Below are 20,710 nucleotides of genomic sequence, written 5' to 3' on the forward strand. Positions count from 1 at the left end.
GTAATTGAGACCAGTGGTTCTCGGTAGGGTTTATTTCTGCAGGTCATATCGGTTGGTATTAACATGTGGGGGTATTCCAACTGAAGATTTCTACTTTTTGTCTGGGCTTAACAATACTGTAGCATCAACACCTGAAGATACAAAAGAATGATCCCAATCATCTCCAGACTGCTCAGATCTTTATTCCCCTGTCAAAAAATAAAGAGTTGACCCCCACGCACTGATTTCTCGATACAGACTTTTGAATGAGCATATTTTTTCGCATATTCACGCCAAAACACATACAAGGCTCATGCTTGTAGAATCAGCAAACGAGAAATCCACAATTCGAACTTTTGATGGTATGTTCTCAACATCCTACAGATTGTAATGATACATGTGACAACTGGATGCTGTCGAATTGTGTTCGTGAGCACCTGGACGACGCCGCCGTGGTAAAATCAAGATACTTTCCAAAAGGCAAAACTTTTTACGCTCTCTGTGAACAAAATTCATCATCTATGTGTGGGATAGGTGTGTGTAACAGATCTCTTTCTATAGCTCGCGGATGTTTCTAATATAAACAAATGAAAACAAAAATGTGTGAAAACTATCAGATTCTCTCTTCCAGACGAGGAAGCGGGGTTAGGAAGCCTCAGCCATCATTCGTTTTTCTAATCCGTTTAAAGAGTTTGAGAACATTTTCATAAACAACAAATGTGATTGAAGAAGCTGGGAGATTTTTCAACAGGTTTGATGTGATACCCCGGTAAAACCCATTAACACCCTCGAACCTGCAAGGCCATGAAAAAAAAAATCAGGTCGGGTTTAAAGACGGACAAATACTTAATATATCTCAAAATTCTGAATATAAGAGGCGTCAAATATAACAGAAAGAAATGACTAGAACGGATAAAAATGGGATGTCATCCACAAAGATCTTCACCTCCGTGGAGAGGCAACTATTGCGTAAACTAGTTATAACACAAACTATTTTGACTCTCCCACTATTCTGTAGTAGTGGGGAACATCCTCTTTGTGAAGGGAGGGGGGGGGGGGGGGTTAAGACCCCATATACCCATGACCCTTCCTGGACCCAATAGTTGAGAGAAACAGCCTCTCCATGTGGTGGGGTAGTCACCCAAAATAAATCCCACAGTGATGGAAGCCTTGTGCACTTAAGTATGCCCTTAAATGATTCAGGTCATTGTATTCATCAGGAAGGTGAAAAGTAAGATTCAAGTCATTACCATTTCCTACCTATACTTAAAAAGAGGTTTGTGATACGTATTCAGCATTGGCAAACCTGGCACCAAAGGCTTCCGCACAAGTTGTGGCCTAGAGGTTTTTTTTAATTTTTGCACCGGGGGGGGGGTGCAATTTTCCTACAGAGCCAAGGCCCACCCCTATGTGCTATCTATTTGGCAATGATCTAACAAAATAATGTTCAGGGTAAGAAAATCAGACCGAGCAGTTTCCTTGATGACATGCCAGCTATCCATATATCGTACTGTTCCATTAACGTTGGGACGTTGCTGCAGAAGGGACCATGTTTATTAAGATCAAGGCTACAACAATAATTAATGAATAAATAAATGTAATTAAAAGATAAATACAAGAGGAAACAGCCAATATCTGTTCCTCTTTCAAAGCTTCTCTTCTTGCTTATCAAAGACTTTCTGAGCTCAAACCAGCATCAATGGTAGTCATAATTAACCAATTAAATTTTAGCTTACTAATTTAAGAACTGCAAGATATATGCAAAAGGAAAAGAAACACTTTAGTGTACCTGTAGCCTCGCTCGAATGACCTGAAATGAAAAACGTCAAAAATATCATCACACAACTGATGGGCAACGAATGTTTAAAACAATGTCAAACAACTGATAATACAAGAGCATTCACACAGAAAAGACGCCTGACCTGGAATGGATATGTGAAAAGAATTGAAGCAAGTTTAGAAGATGCCCCAAGTGCAGCATAATCAACAGAATTCTGTAGAATCACACAAATGCAACTTATTAAAAATTATAGAAAGATGACAGCAATTCTCATAATTTGATTCACCTAACTTGAGGAGTTGGATAATGTTCAAGTCACAAGTATCAACTGAGAATGAAAGTTTTAGCTACTGTAGGTATAAAAGCCCCAAGTAAGAAACATAAACAAGTTCTGTCCAGGCTGCAACAGTACTGAAGGTCAGTTTCAAATCAATTAGGTTTCCTAGTTTGAGTCTTAGTTTATTTCCTTTTGAGACTATAAATAAAGCCTTATTCTCTATTTTGGGAGGCTGAATTGAATACAATTTCTGAGTTTGGAAGAAACAAAGTCATCGGCTTCCTTGGGAGGTCTACGGCAGATTTAAGAGTGCATCTTCTCGACGTTCAGCCATTGTTCTTCAATTCCAACAGTATATTAACAACCCCGGCAGCTAATCTCCATTCTCAAGTAAGTACAGCCCCTCCCCTGTCCATTCCAGCCCCTTTCTCCCTCTCCACTAACCCACACAAGCACCCTTCTCCTTCCTTGTGGCAGCAGGTATCCCCCTCCCTTCAAAACTTTTAGATCCCTAACCACCCCTTCCTCTTCTAGTTGGATCGCACCCCTCCCCTTACCCTAGTCCTAGTCCTAGTCCTAGTTCCTCCATCAAGCCATCATCCATTAGGTTTAAATTTTCTGCAATTCATCTTCAACCTCTAGAAACCCTTTCATTAGAACTCCTATATCTTCCAAACCCTAACTCCAATCCCCTCGCTCTTTTAGGATTAGCTTCCCAACCCGTCTCACACACGATCCCAAGCCCAGTCCATTCCAAGAATCCTATCCCCTATAGGACTTCTTCAAACCTATCCTAAACCAATTAGAATTGACCAAAGTCTATTAGGATGAAGCAGAAATTACAAAGCACCACCAACAGCCGCTTTCCCAAACCAACCAAGCCAAAAAAAAAACAAATCCTAAGACCAAAACCTATAAACCCCAACCTGAAAGTAATAAACAGCAACAGCCGAACCTTAATCCCTTCATCCTAGCTTCTAAGACCCCTTGAACCTAAGGCTAGACTTAATTCCCAGGTCTGAAACCTAATTACTAAATAGCATTAACCCTTAAAACCCACATTCTTTCAATCCCCAGCCTGGCTGAAACTTCCAAGAATTAACCCTAACCTTTGACAGCCCTAATTTTCCTCTAACAAATCTCCTATTACAAGCACATACAGCCCTAGAAGACTGCTAATTCCCTGAGGGAGGATCTTGGAGTGAGCCTAAATCTAGGGCAACATTCCCATAGGCTAAACCCTAGAATTTGGTTCACATCACCTTGTTGAAATCAAAACCAGATGTAGGCAGGAAGCATAAATCACAATAAAATTCCAAGATATACCGAGATCTCACCAGCAAGTTCTCATACTGGTTTTTTCAGATTATATGTATGATGCAACAAAGTCTGCTTATATGGTATAGTTGTTGAGGCAGTTTACGCTTCCTATGTGACCAGCCACCAAGTTTCCTAGGCTTGGATGTCCCAAAAACCATGGATACAAGTAGACAGAAGGGAGGGAGAATGGAAAATGGGATGGCAACGGACAGAAGAGTAAGAAGAAAAATTGGATTCGCCCAAAAAGAGAGAAAAATTGGGAAAAGCAGCAATAGTAGCTGCAAGCTACCATCCAATGCCACCATGGTAAAAGAAGAACAAGGAAGAAGACTGTTAACCATCCAATAGTAGCTGCAGAAGCTGGATTTGTTGCTGAAATGCCGCTTCAATTACTGCTACTGCCTCTGCTAGAAGAACGAAAAGGGAGGTAAACACCAGAAACTCACACTGGAACCAACACCTAATCTACCATCAACTGTTAGCCATAATTGTCAACTAGGATGAAGAAGAGACCAACCAGGTTTCATTTGTTAAACTATAGCTTGGCTCCCTGATTGCAGCCTGGGTTTGCCATGATACCTTAGAAACAACCTATGGCACATGCATCAACACTAACAACTGAAAACAACATTTAAAATAGAAATTACTAGTCAGCAACTGTATACACCTGTATAAAGTCATTATTATATTTAACTGGGACATCTTGATGTACATGGAATGATCATAATTCACAACAAGATCTTTTGTTAGTGCTACTTCAATCAGTGAACTTTTCCACGAAGTAGTTGGTCAAGCTGAAAATCAACCAAACCCAGTTCCACATAACTTGAGACTGATTCCTCATTATTCTTGAATAGAAATTTAAGTTTATAAGTAGAAGAGTTATCCAATCTCAATCCATAAGAGGGGTCTGTTCTATAAACTCAAGGTGTTCCTCCTTTTGGATGGAAGCTGGTTATTGGGAATTATCTTGAAACTAGGTATCTTGAAATCACAATACCTTGAAGTTTGCTTATTCTTAACTAGGATTAAAGAACTGAAAAGCAAAGATAATAAACCACTCCCAAAACACGAGCTCCATCTCTCTACTATTAGAATCCAAGCTAACCCTAGAAAAGGGAAAAGGCAATCTAGGTATAAATGAATATTTTTCATTGAGAAACAGTTCATCCCTAACATGCAGACTACTATACCCCCAAAAAAATATGGATGAAAATGTGAAAAGATGTATCTAGAAAATGGAAATGTTCTAAATGGTTGGATAGTCCAAGTGGGAATAAAACATGAAGTTTTACCAAAACTTCATCACCATTATCGAGACTTCTTCTTCCTTCTTCACACCTCATACCAACAATAACTTTACGAAGCTCCTCATATATAGTGAACTGTATAGCACCATGAGAAACCTGCAGAAGCAAATATATACATAAGTGGGTCGTACCAGGGAAAACGCCTAAAGCCTGTACAATCGGGCATTATTACTCAGGAGTTAAACTTATGTCAGACATGCGTAGTAATTAAAGCAGATACAACAGAGGTAAGAGTAAGGTTATATTCACAATTTAGAGAACTATAGGAGGAAATTTCCTTCTTTTGACCCAAAGGAATATACTTTTAATCTACATATATTAAACAAGATATTGCATGTACATGGGTAGTAAAATATCAAGATATTTATGAAATGCACTGAACAGACAACCAGACAACATATATTAAACAAGATATTGCATGTACATGGGTAGTAAAATATCAAGATATTTATGAAATGCACTGAACAGACAACCAGACAAAAGCAGAATAGCACCCCCTCCTTCCCCCCAACCCCACTAATGCAAACTTAAACTTGACCAAGGGAACCACCAGGTGATCGATTGCAGTAGAATCGGTATAACAAAAAGAGAAAAAATAAACAGAAACTCTCTTTGTTTAATGCCATTTTTCTGTAACATAAGAAGGAAAGCATAAAGGGTAATGAAAAGAACAACAGCAGGATATAGAAGGGGGGATAGGATGAAATCTCACTCCACCATCCTCCTACCCAGGGCCTCTACCCCATGATCTCTTGCCATTTCATATCTCATAGCTTCAATCATAACTCTCTTTCTCAATCTCTGTCCTCTTTCTGCTCAGCCTTATACTCTTTTTTAAAATAAACAAATTATAAAGCAAACTAATCTTAATCTGACTAACAAATCAAAGAATCCATGGAAAAGGAAACTACTAATTCATTTGGTATCTGGGCCTTGAAATTAAAATTAATAGGAAAGAGAAAGAGAAAACCCCTCCTGTTCATAACTTCCCCACCTGCTTTCTCGTTCCTCTCACCACCCCCTCCCAAAAAAAAACTTCTTCTTTTTTATTTATGTATTTGCTTGTTTTTTAATGGTGGGGAGTTGGGGGGAGGGGTTGGGTGGAGGAAGCGTGAGGAAATCATTATGTATATACTCAATATTTTGAAAACCACAACAGACTGACGGAAGAGCACTAAGATCATAGAAAGGCATACTTCAGGTCAGCTTGGTTTCATTCAGTTTTTTGGTCAACAATACTAAAACCAGATATATCAAATTGTTAGGCCTTGGCTAGTGTGTCAACCAAACATTTTTAATTACCTTTTATTTTTGGGCTTCTTTTAAGCTGATATTCATAAATCATATAAATGGTGTGTTACAGTATTAGGCAGTATCACTTCTTTGTTGGCCACAATTGGCCTCTTAACTAGATAGATAGATAGATAGAGAATAGCCACTATGATTTGATTCATAAAAGACTAGATTGTACACATGGAGAAGTTGCATGTTCTTAAGCTGGTGTCAGTATGCTGACCCTTTTAATGGAATCAAAGCAGTTGGGTTTGAAAACCTCTTTTGGGGATGTTATGGACTCCTAAATGACAAAATTAAGGAACAATGGCAACTTCATAACTTACTTGACAACCTGGGACCTCTTTCAGAAGTACAAAAATGTACAGGACATAATAATAATTAATTGTAGAAAAGGAATAAAGGAATGACTAATTTGTAACTTAAGATAAAGTAGAGGTTAGGCAGAGGGTTTTGAAACAACGGTGGGAAAACAAAGTACAAAGGAGTGAACTTCTGAATACTAATGAGAAGAGATGTCCTTGTGCAAAAACCAGAAAGGAAGTATCCCCAAAGACAGAGTGAAAGGAGTTGTTGGATTTTATTTATTTATTGATTTTTTTTTTTTGGCCGGGGGGGGGGGAGTTGATATCGACCAGTGGTTAGGATTGCCAATTGGTAATTCCAAGAGCAGGGAAGAAAAAAGAACACAAATAAGCAAAGGTAGAAAATACTTACCTAACAGAGGGAAGAAGGAAACATCAGACTGCGCAAAACAATTTGTTGCTGTGAGCTGAAATTCAAACCCAATGTTCACTGTACATTGCATTCTCTAAAATCTATTGTAGGTCACATATAAATACACAAAGAAATAGAAACTAATTCCTCTAAGGGAACTATCTCGAACAAGTGAAGTAGAGAAACTATCTCCTACATTATCTACCCAAATAAAATAAAAAATCACATGTTATCTCAAAATACAAAAAATCATAAATATTCTACTAGAAGAAGGGCGGGCCTGGCGCAATGGTGGAGTCTCTCCATTGTGCGCTGGAGGTCGCGGGTTCGAATCAGCCTCTCTGCAAAAAAGCAGGGGTAAGGCTGCCTAGAAAGTCCCTTCCCCAGACCCCACAGTGTGGGAGCTTCGGCACTGGGTACGCCCTTTTTTTATTCTACTAGACCCAAGACCCAACTGAACCCAATCAAGTAGGTCTTGGCCTGCACATGGAGGCTGTACTGCATCACAGCTAAACCTCCAACTTCCAATTCAACCTTAAAGTAATACTTTAAATTTTAACTAAATTTTTAGGAGAATGAATGCACCAAACAGCCAAGTAACACCAGGCCCACTATTTTAACTCTCACAAGACCAAAGGGCATGCACCAAGTGTCTAAAGCTCTACTTTGAATCTGATTGCTTAACTTTGATGTAGATGCTTCTAGATCCTTTTTCTCTTCTGCACTATAATGTATGATAAGCAACCCCCTCCCCTTCTCAAATTTCTCTGGACGCACGCATGATAGGGGGGTGTTGGTTGGAAGAGGGGCAACAGACTAATCCTTGAGAAAATATGGTGGCAAAACAATATCAAAGTGTAAACATCTCAAAAAGACAGGTCTGTTATTCACTTTTACAAATCCCAGATAGGTAGGAAGTAAAAAAGAAAAAAGATCTGCTCAAGGATCAACCCTGAAACAGAAGATGAGAACTTTGGCTCTTGGGGAATGAAAAAGAAAGATTCATCTCTACAAAAATGAAATAAGACCAACTACGCCAGGCATGTTTTTATACTAAGTGGTAAGGGACCTACACCTCACAATTAAGAGATCATGAGTTCGACTCTTCATGGAACATACCGATCCAAGGTGACAAACTATACACTGATTTCATGACATTACCCTGTGAGTTAAAATTACAAGAGAGAGTGGTACAGTAGCTTACAAGCAGAAGGCCAGGTCCAATCCCCTTATACAGTCCAAGCCATCCTTCCTCTTTCAGTATGGTTTTTAATGCATCTGATTTGGTAAGATATGAAACATAAGGATTGAAGTTTAAAAAGCAATATAAAACTTTCACCAGTCAAAAACATAAATTATTTCTAGAACTAAAAATCAGAACTACGCAATAGAACTGAACGAATCCTGTTTTTATTTTATGGACAGATTTAGTAATGGTTATTGCTATGGCAGAACTGTTTAGTAAGGTCAGTATCGTAATCCATTATTCTTATCAATAAACCCCTACAACTACCAATATGGATTCATGATGGGGTTACTTGGTGTATGCTTTTTGCTGGCGATTTTGTTTTAGCGGATGAAACAATTGCAGGAAGATGCCAAGAGGTATGGAGATCGACCTTGGAATCAAAAGGTTTTAGTAAAGAAAGACAATGAGGTAGTGAAAACTGATGAGAATAAGGCTGCGTTTGTTTGCTGGAATAAAGGTGGGGTGGGAAAAATTTTGAAAAAGCATATTTTTCCATTAAATCCTAAAAGTGTGGTTTGTTTGGTTGCTTGGGGTGGGAAAGTTAGAGACAAACTTCCTTAAATTAAGGAAACTTGTCTGGTGAGCTGGCAAGCTAATTTTCCCATCTCATGCCTTTTCAAAACCCCACAAAATATGTGGGACTTTGTGGAAAAGTGTGGAAAACCAAAACATTTGACCCACAATTAACAATTTTCTACAAAATCTCTTCCTTTCCTTTCCTTCTCCCTCATCCCACTACACATGGGGCCCACATGTTTTTTTTTTCACCCCTCTTTTTCCACCCCACCTTTGCAAACAAACGCAGCCTATGTGTAGTGGGGTGAGAGAGAAGGAAAGGAAAGGAAAGGATTTTGTGGAAAAGTGATAGTTATGGGTCTCACTTGTTACTTTTCCACACTTTTTCACAAAGTCCCACACATTTTGTGGGGTTTTGAAAAAGCTTGGGGTGGGAAAGTTGAGTTGCCACATCACCAGACAAGTTTCCTTGATTCAAGGAAAATTGTCTCTCATTTTCCCACCCCAAGCAACCAAACAATTTAAACTTTTAGAATTTAAAGGAAAAGTAAGAAAATTTTGCTTTTTTCAAGAATTTTCCCACCCCACCTTTATTTCAGCAAACAAACGCAGCCTAAGTGATTATTTTTGGCATCTTCACTAAATCATAAAAAGAAGGTGATATAGAGGATGTTGTTTAATAAAATATTAAAACAAGACGGATAAATTGAATCCTGAGTTATGCGTGATCGGCATATTCCTTAAAAACTTGAAGGAAAATTTTATTGGACGGTCATACAAACAGCTATGATGTATGATGTGGAATGTTGGGTAGTTACATCATACAAATAAATTGTGTAGTGGAGATGAGAATGTTGTGATGGATGAGTGTCTAAACTAGGAAAGCTGAAGTTAGGAACTATCATATTATAGATGTGGCTTGGAAGAGCTTCAATACATGATAAACTATGAGAAAGTCGTTCAAGGTGGTATTGCTATGTTGACTGAAGACTTTTATATGCTCTAGTATGGAGGAGTAACTTGGTTCAGATTGAAGGAACTAAAAATGCTAGGGTAAGTCCTATATGACCTTAGGAAAAGCCTAGGCCTTGTATCAAGCATGACCTCAAAAGAGCTAATTGGCGGGCATATGACCCAAGTGCACTCCCATAGATCAGCCTGAATTTTCTAGATTGTTCTTGAAAATTCCAGAAGGTTCTTGCAATTCTAGAAGACTAAGAATGTCTGTGAAGCCTCTGGAATATTCTAGAAGCATAAAGAATCAAGAAGATTCAAGAAGAGTGAAGAATATTCTTAATAATGCTTGAACTCTCGAGAACTTATTTACAGAAGTCTATCTTAGTTTAGTTTCTAGTAAGTACTTTTCATTTGTAAAAGTTTAGGCCAAGCTATTGATAGGCGCTATCAGTTGTATTGGATGATATAATGAGAAGTATATTTACTTGGATTGTTCATGGCGCTGGCATTAGAGAGCAAGAAGAGGTAGTCTAGCAACAAGGAGCAAAGAGAGAAGACAAGAACGGAGAAAACACAAAAACTGATTGGGAGGATGAGTAGATCTCCTATAAGATAGGGCTTTATTAATAAGAATAAACAGATTATCCTACTGTCCAGTAGATACAGTACCACCAGACACAATAACATCACCCACAAAGCCCACAACATCAAAAACAGAAATTGGTAAACATGTCTAAAAGAAGAAACTTAAGGAAATATGAACTTTAGCTAGAGATTTCAATCAGAACGCTACTAGAATGTCACCAATCATGAGTTCATCAAAGTGCATGAGACACCTAGCAACTGGATAAATAAGTTCAAATCCTGAAAAATTGGTCATATGATACAAGAAATAAGTTTTCCATTTTATCAAGTATGTGTGTGTGTGTCATGAAGGGGGGAGCAATTATTACATTCACTTGGATGTCGGGATTTACTAAAGTTATAGCAACAGGCCAAAAAAAAAAAAAAAACTGTGAAGCATTGACAAATAGAATGATACTGCTCATGATTGGAATTGGATCTTGAGAATTTGTTCGGGATCCTCTATTTGTGATCAAGTTGGTAAGCTATTATTTGAAGCTATAATCCACCACTTGTGGTGGGAGCGCAACCTTAGAAGATGGACCTCCAAATCTCGTACTTTGAACTTGATTTGGAAGGCCATCTGTTTTGATGTATCTTCTAGGCTTTCTTCTATCCCCCACCCCCCTGTTATTGATTCCCCAAGGACTAGGCTTATTTTTAGCTCCTGGGGTCTCTCCTCTACTTTTCGGTCCCCATCTTGATCAGCTCCTTCTTTGTATCTTCTTTTAGTTATATTTATATTAATAGTTCACCCAAAAAAAAATAGAATGATACTGCAAACTTCAAAGTCAATGTTAGTGGAGAAGGACTTCTATATAGCCATTTAAAAGTGCACCCCTTTTTCTCCTCTTTCTTTTTTTCCCTTTTTTTTTTTGGGGGGGAGGGGGCAGAAGCTAGGGGAAAAGGGGGACGGGGAGGGGGAGAAACTGGGGGAAAAGTGGGAGAAAAGAAAGAAAGTATCATACACCATGAGAGTCATGCATAAGTAGCATCATCTTTCCATATACAAAAGAAATATTTTTAAAGGGAACGGTCCTTGATTAGCATGATTATTTCTTAATGAATAATAACTTCATTTCACAATACCATACAATTTATAACCTCTAGCCACATGAACAAAATTTCTTAATAAGAATAGTTTGACCATCCATCAATTTCTTTATTATGAAGTTAAAAACTAGTTTGTGTGAAAATGGAAACCAAAAACAATAAACAATTTAAGCCAATTCCAAGACATCCGAAGAAATGTCATGAAAGGTAGAAATCACATAAAAAAGCAACCAATAACAACAAATGGAAACTGTCTCTAGCTTTCTGATATTCATGGTAAAGGTCATCTTTTTGCATTCTGGTGTTTGTTTGTAATTAGGAGTCCAATTTTCGCAGGAAGCCTCAATATTTATGATACTAGATGTGCACAATAAAGAAATTATCTTAGAAAGCAGATAAATAACTACATAAGGACAAGAAGATGAGAAGAAGACCATAAAACCCAGAATAAGGCCGGGTTGGATGAACATTCTGTAGCTGCAATCTTGTCTTTATAAGCCAAATAGGATTTGTGAGCAAGACTACCTGAGGAGGGCAAAGGAATAAAAAAGTCAAGGAAAATAAATTGCATTCATGAACCTAGACATGTAAAACCACACAAGATAAAAATAGGAAGTTGAGGCAGCAGATAATCTTCTATATGGCATTCGGCAGCTGAGAATTACCATGGTACTCAGAAGATAATATTTATTACTATGAATAATTGGTCTGCAGCTTTTTTAAACAGTTCCAGCACAAAAAAGTCTGGAAAAGTGTTTCAAAGGAATTTAAATACTAACCGTAGCACCTGCTTCTGCAGCCGAAAGAAGATGAAGACCAGGGGTCAGCTGCTCCTTGCTACCTTTAGAGTACCTATGTTTGGCTCTGCCATAGCTAGTTGTTTGCGGGGGGCAGGTGGGGGAAAAATGGTATGGTCATTAGGTAATCAGAAATAAAATATATATCCCAACTATAGCAAGAATACAGCAGAAAATATTAATGAATTCACTTTGTCTGCTCTTGTTTAGGTATTAAGAGAGAAAATGGAAGAAACCTGTGGCTCAATAAGACACATAAATATCAAGATATTTCACACAGAGTAGATTGAATGCCATAACCCACCCTGAAACAAGAAGTATTAGAAAAGTTTAAAATAATATTCCCCTAGTTCTTTAAGTAAAGAAAATACAGGATTATTCAAGTTCCATAGGAGTTACAGATTACCATTCAAGGACCCCATAGTAAATATCCAAAAACAGGAACCTGATAACCTGAGGAAGAAAGTTTCAAGCAGTTTACTGCCGGCTTTTCTTGAGGATTCAGATTGGGGCCATTGGTTTTCTTTTCTTTTTCTTTTTTTTTTTTCAGTTCCATATTTGTTCTGGAGTTACCTATGATCTAGAAGGCCACCTAAGTAGTTTGTCCAAATAGACAGCTGTTTCAGAAACTTAAATTTGCTCCATGCCACCAGTAACAGGGTGCTTGCATAATTATCGTTATGAATATTTTGTGATTTTTTCAGCTGACAACAATTCAGCCTTTTCCCACTTGCTTACGTAAGCTGTCAAACCAGCTGAAGAGGTCCACTGCTCTTTCAGAGTCATGGCATTACTAGGAATTGTTCAAGCTATAATAGTGTTCACAAGTACTTGGGAATCGATGTTCTAAAAAAAAAGTTGTCCTTAATTCACCAGGTTAATGAATATGATTATTTAAATCTCAACAGAGCTAATTGTACAAATTTCACATGGCAACATCTGTGGCAACGTCTGATTTCGGCAAAATTTTGAACCTATCCACAACGTTTGTGTTCCAACCTTGCTCGAACATGGCAGATGCAGCCACTAACAAGGGAACATGCTCCCATAATATATAATAAAATAAAAACAGGCCACACAAATTCCATATGGATCCAGAACAACAAGTAATCTTTTTCTTTTCCCTGTAGGTGGGTAAATGCCAAGATTGTTATGCTGCCATGATTTCTGATTTTTTCTAAACCAAAAAGTGAGCGAATAGAACAAGCACTAGAGAATCAAACACAACATTGAGTTGCCAAATCAAAAGGCTAGTTAAATTTTCACCAAATATTATGGAAACTAATTGTAACTTCATACTAAGGCATTGAACTTCAAAAGTCAAGCATTAGCCAAATATTTTCTAATATTTGAAGGTTTGGCATCCAATCTTCACATTATGCAACCACATCTACACAATCCAGGTATCATTGAAGTACCACTTACAAGAAAAAATATAAACCCCATGATACAGATGAACCTAGAACTGCAGGATAGAAACCTGCATAAAGGCCCTTCAAACCCTGAAACATACATGGCCATGCATAATTAGTCATCAAATGAATGAGCATGACAAACTACAGAATATGACCTTTTAATTATCATATTTTTATTTATACAAAACAATAAGTTACATACGTTTATCACTTATGCTAGTTCTTTTTTCTTTTTCTCTTTTTTTTTTTTTTTTCAAATTCTCTCTTTATTTATTAGGTCAGAGAGGAGTGGGAAAAGAAACCACACAAAGAAAGCAACGAGGATAAATTTATCTGTACATAAAGAAAAAGGCTGAACATTATAAGAATTTGTATATGAAAAGTTAGAACTCCACTAAGGTTGAAGTACAAAAGAAAATCAAGCTTTATACTAGGCTTTTGTTTGCTGGAAAAGTGCAGCTCTTGTCGACAATGATTCATTATTGGATTTTTTCAAGATTGTCCAGCAATCAACAAAGACAATGTTGCATTAACATATCCCTTTGATTTTTATAGTTATCATTTACCAAGCAGAAAGGAACTCATAATAAGGACGAGTTCGATGTGAAATGGACCTAATGGGCAATACTTTCAGAGGCAAGACTCATTCTACTCTTTGGAATTCCATAATTCACAGACTGAGTAGCTCAAAACAAGTTAGATACAAGTACATAAATATTGAGTTCTTGATAACGCAGTTATCAAGATCACCAACAATAGATTGGATGGCTTCCGTAATTTAAGGAAATTATCAAGAAATAATCAGGAAAGATGAAAGGAAGAAACCAACACACCTCCGTTCGAGCTATCGTGAATATAGCATTTCCGGTGTTCTTATATGTTGGAAAGTTGCAGGCTCTACGGTAATCGTTAACTGATAAATCAGTCAGTAAGCAATGAGATTTCAACCAGAAGGAAATAGAAATCGACAGAGAGGAAATTGGAGACCTTGAAACCTAGTTCGAACAACATCGAGCGGATGAAGAGCAGTAACTGTTGCGAATCCTGCGATTGCGCCGGCGGCGGCCTTCTCCCATTGCCAAATCCATGAAGCTTCGAACGCAGTCATTTGGTTTGTTCCCGCGCGCCCCAGAACTAGTGGGACCTGCTCGCCACCATGACCGTTGAAGCTTCTGGTGCTCACTGCAGAGAATGGAATCAAAAACAAAAACGCCGACCCGAATTAGGTTACTCTCCTAATCGGTTTTTTATCTGAGATCATAAATTAAGCTCGTCTGGATTTTTTTTGTTTTCATTTCTAGTGTATGATAGCGGTTGCTTACTGCCGGCGATGAATATTCTCCAAACCTTGATGACCTCATCTGACCAGACCTTTGCATCCTTTGCTTCGGTCGAAGCCCATCGTGTCCTTGTCTCGTCTCATGGTTGAAAAACCTGAATTTTTTTCAAATCCAATTCTATCCAGATTCAGCCCAGACAAGGCTACTGGATCCTGATGGGCTTCTGATGGGTTTGGGCTGGACCGAGTTGACCGTGGTTGACACTTTTTAGATCTTGATTGATTAAGGCGGTTTTGTTGGCCAAACAAAGCTAAAGATAGACCTGTAAAGTGTAAACAAATCAGATTCGGCTCGGATACACTGTTTCCGAATTCGAATCGATTAGCAAAACCACTATCCGAATCCAAATCCAAATCCGGCAGAAATTTAGAAAAGGCATCCGAATTCGAATATGGAACTTTATCAGATATCCGATAATAATCCAATCCGATCAACTATCCGATTAATGATTGGTGATTGTCATTTTTTTTTCCAATTTCAAATTTTTGATTACTGATTACCAGTTTCCAAATCCGATTATAAGCCCCTTTTTTATAGAAAAGTGTTTAATACTTTACTCTAATCGGGCAATTTCCGATTTCTGATTATCCGGTTTCCGAATCCAATTATCATCCCGTTTAAGAGAAAAAAATGTTGAATATTTTACTCTATCAAAATAATTTTTTATCTGGATATTATCCAATCCAAATCCGGTTGCTTAGTAGACACAAATATTTTTCGGTAATAAATAATCAAGATATGAATAACCTTAAACGAATACGAATGTGAATTCAAGGGCGGATTTCGGCTATCCATTTACATGTTTAGCTAGAGATTGTTGACTAATCATCCTAAATCTCTTTCAACCCATGTCATGTTAGCCAAGTACCTCAAAGGCAGGCCCTTATTAGAGGTGGAGATCCCCCACAATTGCTCCTAGGGTTGGAGGAGTGTGTTGACAATAAGGGATGTGTTAAGGGCTTGTTTGGTTACTTGAGTCTGTAGATTTCAAAAATTTACAGACTTCAAATCTCTAGAGTCATGGTTCGTAAAATTAACTGTTTGGTTAGTTTGAATTTTTGGAATGAAATTTATAGATTTATCCTAAAAATATATTTATTGAATTATGGTTCAAATCTTTAACGCTTTGATAGTATGGGTGAAATCTCTGGATTTCACCTCATACCCATAAATCTACAGATTCACATTTTTAGTGTAAAAATGTGAATCTCTAGATTTCATGAATCTAGGGATTCACACAACCAAACAGGTAAAAATCTCCCATTTGTGAATCCAGAGATTTCAAATCTCTGGATTCGCATAACCAAACAGCCCAAGAGAATGGATACTTGAGACAAGTGGGTAATGGGCTTCATACCGAGATATACAAATATCAATTAGGTACTATCCCTACCCTTCAAGTGCACCAGTAGCCCTCCCCAACTTTATGGTCAAACGTTCTCACTAGAGTGGGATGGGCGATCAAGGTTAATGCAACCATGGAACTATGGAATTGGTAACAGACATAGGGGAAACATGCCTATATTGGTGTCAAGATTGATTTGATGAAATTGCTTCTTCCAGAATTGTGTAGAAAGAGAATAGTGCACTATTTTCATTATGAATTGCTTCACTTTCTTTTCTATGAATATGGTTAGTTTGAACATAGGAGGAGACTATCTGCAATTAAAGGAGATGAAGAGAGGAAAGCATGAGGCTTCAAACAAAAGGTATCTCCTTAACATAACTTCGTAAGTGGTGACCTTGTGCTCTCCGCTAACGTAATGTTCGGACTTTTTACCTATACAAGCATTAGCCTTGTGAACTATTAGTAAAAGCATTAGCCCCATCTGTATCGTCCCATCGGAGAATATAGGGACTACCAAACCACATGAAGCACTGCTCCCAAGCAAAATTCATTCACACATGAGAGAGATTAGGGGAGAAGAATAGAGTCACATAAGCATAATCAAGACATTAATAGAGTTGTATAAACACAACTTCATTATAAAGCATAACAAAATAAAAAAGAAGTCATGAGTTAAATTAGGCTCTAGGTTAGGTCAAGTAGTACTCGACCTTGAGCCCTCAACCTTAGCCTAGCCCTTGCCTAGGCCCATAATTTTCAAAATTTAGACTGCTGTTAGGGTTGAGAAATCCAATATATACCATGTGTGGGCTCAAGGTGGGTGTGGGACATTAGGTCAAACCTACCCCCATAGGTGATGGTGGAAAAAGAAAGAGAAATGCTCATCTCTTGACAATTAGGCTTTCCACTAAGAAACAAATCTTGCTAGCTAACCCCTAGGGGTGGCTCAGTTGGCAAAGACCAACGCTTCCACATAGGAGGTCAGAGTTCGAATATCTTCGGGACTAGGGGCGAAGCCCTGCCTATATTAATTATATAAAAAAGCGCATTGAGGATGTAGTCGTGGTGTGCGCAAGCTGGCCCAGATGAACCTCATTCCAAAAGAAAATTTCTTGCTAGCCACATCAATGGGGGGGGGGGGGGTTGATCTAACTCATCCATATTGCATTGGTCTTTCACATAGATAGGCCCCTTTCCCCCACTTTGCTTTGTGCATCACATAAGGAATTTATATGTCATATGTTTTTCATGATGATCATGTTTTGGTTTGTTGGAGAACATCAATGTTAAGGTTAAATTGTAGGGAATTTCAAGGTGAGACTCTTCAAGATTGAGGCCGTGGATGTCTAGTTTGGGATTCCGGTGGTGGTTTTAATACGGCAAAGTTGCTAGTTTTAGTCTTTCAGCTTTAGCTTTAAAATGTGAAGCAATTAGAACCTCGAGGTTTGTAAAGCTCTTAACCTCTCCCATTTTTTATTTTTTTCGGATTGTTTAACAACGGTTTTGGCCCTTCATGGACATTGTAGGAGATGTAATAAGGTTTGCAATCTCAATTTCAATTTTGTCGGGTGTGTCATGCAAATAGGTCAAACAATGTCTTTGCTGATTTTCTAGCCAGAGAGGCTAGAAATTTCATTTGACCCTAAAAAAAAAAATCTAAACCATCAATAAAGTATGGATGCAACACCTCAAGAGTGGGTCCTACCAAATTCACTATTATTAAATAAATAAATTCGAATTTTGATAGTGACTTGCTTCAATGGGCTATAGCCCATAAACAATATTGATACCCAAATGGGCCAGGGTGGGGTATGGAGGAAGGTCTGGACATTTCTACTTTCCTGGCCCTTTTGGATTGTTGCCCTTAACTAAACATCATCACATGTATCAGGTGTTGTTCTTTATAGTATTTTCTATATCCCACAATGTGGTGGACCCACACCCATCCACATAAAATGCCTTATTATATTCCAAACTTGCTTTATACTTATTCTGGCTAAACAGGGAAAATTATTGAAGATCATCAAATTTTAAGTTAACTATTTTGAGTTCATAGGTTCTAAATCAGTTTAGTTTGTTCAGTAACCATCAAATTTCTTTGTACAAAATGATTTTCTTAGACGCTAAAGCAGATGATTATATACTAATTAGGAAGAAAAAAAAATCCTCTGTTGTGCACAGCAATGCACTCTTTTTACCAAATAAAATGCTAAGATTAAAAATTTAATTTTTACTTTACAAAGTTCAAAATAACCTTTTAGTTTATTTGTTTTCTCAATCTTTTATTTGATATATATGTGCACTATTGTGCATAGTAGAGAGTGAAGGCAAAAACCAACGGGGATTGGTCCAAGTGGTAAGCAGCTTGGTTCACTTAAGCAACGTTCCGGTATCGAATCTTTGTAGATGCAAAAAATCCCTGCTGGGAGACTCACCCACCACAGCCAGGTATGTGACGCGGGTTGAACCACCGGTTTATAAAAATCGGGGTTGGCAAACCAAAAAAATAAAAAAAAGAGAGAATGACGGCAAAGAATGTTTACTTTATTAATTATACTTCTGTGTTTTGAAGTATCAAACCATTTTATTTAAGCCACCTGCTCCAGAAACGTTTACCACAGATGAATTTTCATGCTATAACACCCACACGACCACACTTCAACAAAATATAGCGAGAGTAGAAGTGGTTGTGAACCACAACCACCAATGGGTAGTAAATTGATTGACTAACAACTCAAATGACAAAATTTTGTTGCAACCTTGCTCACAACTAAAGAAACCTTAAGGGCCTGTTTGGTTACATGAATCCAGAGATTTGAAATCTCTGGATTCATGAATCTGAGAATTATACCCGTTTGGTTGTAAAAATCTCTAGATTCATGAAATCTAGAGATTCACCTTTTTACACTAAAAATGTAAATCAGCAGATTTATGGGTAAGGGGTGAAATCTAGAGATTTCAAAAAAGTTGTACATTTGCACATTCACAAAAATCACGTCGATCAAATAGTTTTTTAGGATGAAATCCACAGATTTCATTCCACAACCAAACATCTAATTTTATAAATTATAACTCCATAGATTTGAAATCTATAGATTTGAAATCTCTAGATACTTGAAATTTCTAGACTCATGTAACCAAACAGGCCCTAAATGAATTTTTGAAAATACCAACACCAAAGATGAAGTTGATCTTGATTTCAGTCAATTCAGAACGGTTTTCTAAGATTAAAGATATATCCTAGTTGGCTTTAATAAAATTTTCATTCATTTTGATTTCTTTTAAAATCTTGAATCAAAAACTTCATTGACCATTTCAATATTTTATGGAGTAGATGACTAGAAGTTTCATATGATATTGTATTACTATTTCAGTTGATTCGAATTTATCCTTAATTGTATTGCAGAAGGTGGTTTCTTAATATGCACATAAGTTTATTAATTCATGTGGAGACCAGAAGAGTAGAGAATCGTAGGTTGTAATTTTACTTCTTATGTTGCCATCTTGGCAAGTTTCAACATTTTATCAGCTTTGTTTATTCTTTTAAATAAATTTGAGTGAATATTAATAATATAATGTACAGTTGTCTTGGAAGTTAGGAGACTTCAATAATAAAATTGGTTGGTAGTTCGATTTTTTTAATTTTTTTAAATTTTTTTTTTTAAGCAAAGGTAGTTCGATTTGGATCATATGGAAGGCTAAATGAATCATGTGTTAAATTTGGCTGGCCATGTCAAATTTATGTAGACTTTGTTTACTTTCCAATTTCCAATGTTTGGTGGTCATTTTATCATGTGTAATTTGCAACTTCGACCTTTATGTGCAGTGTGATTTTGATTTGTCTTCAACAAGCTCAATTGCTAAGGCCTGTTTGGTTAAAGATTTCAAATATTTAGAGATTTCAAATCTATGGAGTCATAATTCATTGGCCTGTTTGGTTACATGAATCCAGATGAAATTTATGAATTCATGAATTTGAGAATTATATTCGGTTGGTTGTAAAAATCTCTAAGGGCTTGTTTGGTTACTTGAGTCTGTAGATTTAAAAAATTTAGAGATTTCAAATCTATAGACTTCAAATCTCTAGAGTCATGGTTCGTAAAATTAACTGTTTGGTTAGTTTGAATTTTTGGAATGAAATTTCTAGATTTATCCTAAAAAAATATTTATTGAATTATGGTTCAAATCTTTAACGCTTCGATAGTATGGGTGAAATCTCTGGATTTCACCTCATACCCATAAATCTACAGATTCACGTTTTTTGTGTAAAAATATTAATTTCTAGATTTCATGAATCTAGAGATTCACACAACCAAATAGGTAGGGCCTGTTTGGTTACTTGAGTCTGTAGATTTCAAAAATTTAGATATTTCAAATCTATAGACTTCAAATCTCTAGAGTCATGATTCGTAAAATTAACTGTTTGGTTAGTTTGAATTTTTGGAACGAAATTTCTAGATTTATCTTAAAAAAATATTTATTGAATTATGGTTCAAATCTTTAACGCTTTGATAGTATGGGTGAAATTTATGGATTTCACCTCATACCCATTCACGTTTTTAGTGTAAAAATGTGAATCTCTAGATTTCATGAATCTAGGGATTCACACAACCAAACAGGTAAAAATCTCCCATTTGTGAATCCAGAGATTCGCGTAACCAAACAGGCCCTAAAAATATCCCATTTGTGAATCCAGAGATTTCAAATCTCTGGATTCGCGTAACCAAACAGACCC

General features: G+C 37.1%; 1 protein-coding gene across 2 annotated transcripts; it reads right to left on the reverse strand.

The window, feature by feature from the left end:
- Window positions 1-7: 7 nt before the first annotated feature.
- FOLT1 (folate transporter 1) lies at window positions 8-14,639 on the reverse strand. 2 transcript variants are annotated; one of them, XM_089155094.1, is made up of 11 exons: window positions 14,275-14,638; window positions 14,121-14,200; window positions 13,298-13,374; window positions 11,855-11,948; window positions 11,510-11,600; window positions 7,881-7,954; window positions 4,652-4,762; window positions 1,902-1,973; window positions 1,769-1,789; window positions 1,447-1,514; window positions 8-773 (listed from the first exon to the last, which is right to left on the reverse strand). In XM_089155094.1, the coding sequence occupies exons 1-11, from the start codon at window positions 14,393-14,395 to the stop codon at window positions 635-637; spliced, it is 948 nt and encodes a 315-aa protein (XP_089011220.1). In that variant the 5' UTR covers window positions 14,396-14,638; the 3' UTR covers window positions 8-634. The 2 variants fall into 2 exon arrangements, with proteins under 2 accessions (XP_089011220.1, XP_089011221.1); XM_089155095.1 differs by lacking the exon at window positions 1,447-1,514 and having other exon boundaries at window positions 680-773; window positions 14,275-14,639.
- Between the last annotated feature and the right edge of the window lie 6,071 nt (window positions 14,640-20,710).

This window comes from Hakea prostrata, chromosome 5 (genome assembly GCF_041222555.1).
Source record: "Hakea prostrata isolate BN-2017 chromosome 5, UWA_Hpros_2, whole genome shotgun sequence".
Taxonomy (NCBI): Eukaryota; Viridiplantae; Streptophyta; class Magnoliopsida; order Proteales; family Proteaceae; genus Hakea; species Hakea prostrata.

Excerpts from the sequence above, each read along its gene's own strand:
- FOLT1 (XM_089155094.1), bottom strand. The coding sequence starts at position 14,395 with ATGACTGCGTTCGAAGCTTCATGGATTTGGCAATGGGAGAAGGCCGCC. Across the intron at positions 1,974-4,651 it reads ATAATGGTGATGAAGTTTTG|AATTCTGTTGATTATGCTGC; the intron begins GTAAAACTTCAT and ends GTGATTCTACAG. Across the intron at positions 1,790-1,901 it reads TTTTCACATATCCATTCCAG|GTCATTCGAGCGAGGCTACA; the intron begins GTCAGGCGTCTT and ends TTTTCATTTCAG.